This window comes from Terrapene carolina, unplaced genomic scaffold (assembly GCF_002925995.2).
Source record: "Terrapene carolina triunguis isolate 2854851 unplaced genomic scaffold, T_m_triunguis-2.0 Scaffold141, whole genome shotgun sequence".
NCBI classification, from domain to species: Eukaryota; Metazoa; Chordata; order Testudines; family Emydidae; genus Terrapene; species Terrapene triunguis.
This window is the reverse complement of record NW_020664492.1, coordinates 4718037-4721692: the sequence shown is the minus strand read 5'-3', so window position 1 is coordinate 4721692 and position 3656 is coordinate 4718037. Positions and strand designations below refer to the sequence as shown.

The 3656-nt window shown below is 52.3% G+C and overlaps 1 protein-coding gene across 1 annotated transcript; it reads right to left on the bottom strand.

Annotated features, from left to right (window-relative positions):
- Nucleotides 1–2135: 2135 nt before the first annotated feature.
- On the bottom strand, nt 2136–3456 carry LOC113406843 (GS homeobox 1-like). Its single transcript, XM_026653631.1, has 2 exons — nt 3069–3456; nt 2136–2491 (listed from the first exon to the last, which is right to left on the bottom strand). The coding sequence occupies exons 1-2, from the start codon at nt 3454–3456 to the stop codon at nt 2136–2138; spliced, it is 744 nt and encodes a 247-aa protein (XP_026509416.1).
- Nucleotides 3457–3656: the final 200 nt, after the last annotated feature.

The window sequence follows — 3656 nt, the reverse complement described above, 5'->3', positions numbered from 1 at the left end:
TGTGTTTGGTAGCGCGGTGATAGCTACCGGTAAGTGTTTTGCCTGGGCGTTTGGAACACTGGAGCTGGGCACAGTGTGTTGAGCTGTAGAAATACAAGGTGCAGAGATGCCTTTGGCAAAGGCTGTACGAGACAGACTTCTTTTCTAACGCGTGTCACCCAGGGAGGCAGCCTGGAAGCCAGAGATAGGGATGGTTAAAAGCGTTCAAAGCCAACGACTGGAGAGCGGAGGTTGAGGGGACACTGAACCGAATCGAGGGGACAGATCGTGCCATCACTTTTAAAGCAGAACTTCCCTATGTAAACACTGGGGAATTCTGCTTAATAACCCGAGGGCTCGACATGGGCCCGAGTTATTTTCTACATTAAACCTTACCAAAGCGATCAGTTTACTGCGCTTTCCGCGCGAAAACCTCAACTCTGCTCCTGCACTTGGGAATGTGCCAATCCTTGTTTCCGCCAAAACTACCTTGGCGTGATCATCTGTGGCACCGGGTTTCGTTTGTTCTAACTGCCTGATAAATGTTGCTGGTAAAGTTATGCAGTGGCATGAGATCAGTGTTTAAAGAACCCCCATATAATTAGAACATCAGGCTAGATGCGTCTACAAATGCGCAATCCTTTCGCAGGTGGCATTCGGTGGTACTATAGGAATTCCTGTCTACCGAGATTTCTCGCATTCGGGAAACCCACGGATTAATGTCCATTGATGGATGTGCAGGGAGAGTATGGAGACTTCTGTACAGTTCTATCTCAACTAGGATAAAACCAGACTGAAGGGAGAAGCGATTTGGAGAATTAAACAAGGGAGCAGGCATGGTATTTTCCTCTTTCAAGTTATTAATCGGGGAAAATATCATTTGAAAGGTGTTAATTATTTGTTAATAATAAATGTAACTCCGATGTTCGCTCTTGGGATGACCGACAAAGATTCAGTTTCAGGTTTTCCGGCTAGCAAGCATAGGTCAATGGATGGATGCGGGATGAGCGCATGGATAGCGGGGATCATAGCTTTTCGGAAAAATGTCAATCTCTAATTAGTTTGGCTTCCAGCCTTAAGCGCTATTCCCCAAGGATCAGAAGTACCGGCATCTTTTGCTTTTAAAAACTGCTAGAAGGAATGAAAGCCTATGTTCCTGATTATGTAGCATCAAAGAAGCATCACACGCGCTAAATTCCAGCAGGAAAATCTCTCGCTGGACTAAGAAGATATGCATATATTATTAAAATATGCTTTACTTGGTCCTTATATATGTTATAATAATTATATATTGGCCATAAACATATTTAGGGTGAGGCAATCATGCAGGCAAATATACCACATTCTACATATATACGGCAGTGTTCCTCTGTATACCCAACTTAATTTTAGATAGATATATAAATACAAGCACACTTTGGAGAGCTGTAGGATACATAAATTACAGCTTTTTTTAAAAAAGGCGTCACGTAATGTCTTTATGCAAAAATTTTATTATTATTTTTTACATAAATAAATAAATAAATATCTTCCGGTATTACAGAAACCATACAATTACATAGCTATGGGTCTGAAGAAACGCCATCAAGCAAATTTTACAGAAAAAAAAGCAAACTCCTCTCCCCAATCTTTCCCCTCCCCTCAAAAAAAGGGGGGGGGTGTCAAACCACATTTCACACTTCATTACCTGCGTCTAGAGATCACCATAGTGACCCTGTGCGCGTCTCCACTTTTGCTTTGGAGAGGGACGAAATGTCGGGAGAGAATAAAGCTGAATGATTCCCGACCATTGATACAAATTACAGAACTAGTTCTCCCCTCTCCGCCCCCTCTGAAAAATAGATTGCTCTGGACATTCGCTGTTTACCAGATACAGTTAATCACAGTTCACAACACAGAGGTTGAGGAGCGGAACGCTTTGCCTGATGACAAAACCAAAACCCCTCACCACAAGCAAAATAGCAACAGTTGGCGACATTTAGGCTCACACGGACAGTTTATTTACAACGACACAGCGGCACTCACAGGATTTATAAAAAGGCCAGAAAGTCCTTTGTAAATTACATGAAATATACAAAACGGTATAAAATCCTTCCACAGCGTTTTGGCATAGGACAGGGCAAGATCCCCTTCTGCTCTCGGGTTGGTCTCTGGGGCTAGGGGGTGACTGTGAGATCTCTATCGTCTTTCCCTGAGGAGGATGGAGACATGGGCAAGTCCTCGTCGTCCTCCGAGCACTTTGTGGTGGCCAGAGAGGCGCATTTGCAGCTGTGGGCAGAGCCCCCTCCTCGGTGGGAGCTGCTTTTGCCTTCTTTCTTGTGCTTGACTCGGCGGTTCTGGAACCAGATCTTCACCTGCTTCTCGGAGAGGTTCAGGTAGGTGGCTATCTCGATGCGCCGGAGCCGGGAGAGGTACATGTTGGAGGCGAACTCCCTCTCCAGTTCCAGGAGCTGCGTGCTGGTGAAGGCGGTGCGCATCCGCTTGCTGCTGGGCAGCTGGCTGGAGGTGCTGTCTGGAGAGGAAAGCGGACGGTCAGACTCCGTGGCGCTAAACCTGCTGCACCAAGAGCTGCTCTAGGGGCCCATTTGGCATCCTTGAAACCTCCCCACACCCCGGCAGGCTGGGAGCAGCCAGATCACCGAGCTGTTGGCCGGGTGCCTCTATGAATGCCACAGGACTCACACTGTTGCATACGCTACCTGGCATTGCCTAGGCGGTGGGTGGCATGTCCCGCCAACTCACCCCCATGCCAGAGATATTACACGGCATGGCATGGATGGTGTACGGCGTGCGCTGCCGTGCCACAGGTCCCCTTACGCATTATATGCGAGGTCTCAGTGCCCAGGCTGGGCATGGCATACCCTGCAGTGTCATCCTCTCTCCCCAGGCCACAGTTGCCATTGCACCGATGGCATACCCTGCACTACCGGGGGCTGGGCCAGCTCTCCTCCTCGGATTCAACTAGGGCCAGCCGACACTGGCCCCATCCTGCCCTGGCCCGCCCCACCGAGGGAGCGCACGGGGAGTCTGGCAGGGCAGGATCGGGTCCGTTTGCCCCACCACCACCACCACTCCCGCCCGGCACTTACCGACGGAGATGCAGTGGAACTGCCTGGGGTCGGGCAGGGGGTAGGCGGTCTGGTAAATGGCCGGCGCGTGGCTGACGCTGACCGCGGAGGAGGCCGAGTGTTGCCTGGCCAGGGGCGCGTGGCAGTACTGCGAGCCGAACGGGGGGAAGGAGGCCTTGAGCAGCGGCAGGGCCGGGGGCGGCGGGTGCAGCTGCGAGGCGGTGACGCACAGCGGGCACACGCACAGCAGCCCGGCCTTGCGCGAGTGGCAGGCGCCGGGGGGCAGCCCGTGCAGCGGGTGCGAGGGGTGCACGGCGTAGGGGAAGAGGGGCGGCGGCGGGCTGCTCTCGCTCTTCTTCTCGCTCGCCTCCCGCAGCACCAGCGAGTCCACCAAGAAGGAGCGCGGCATCTCCCCGCGCTGCCGGCCCGGCGCTGAGGAGCCGCCGGAGGTGCCTCGGGGTGCTGGCCAGCCCCAGTGGTGCTGAAAGGCGCCGGGCTCGCCGCTTAAATAGGGCCTTTGCCATGTGATGGCTACGCCAGGAGCGGCCGGGGCTCTCAATAGGCTTTTTGTGCCTGTTCTCTTGGCATTCACGCTGCACGCTTCCTCAT

What these genes read in the sequence shown, in the direction of transcription:
- LOC113406843 (XM_026653631.1), bottom strand. Translation starts at nt 3,456, where the DNA reads ATGCCGCGCTCCTTCTTGGTGGACTCGCTGGTGCTGCGGGAGGCGAGC. An exon ending in GTTCCACTGCATCTCCGTCG is followed by an intron (nt 2,492 to 3,068) that starts GTAAGTGCCGGG and finishes TTTCCTCTCCAG; the next exon opens with ACAGCACCTCCAGCCAGCTG.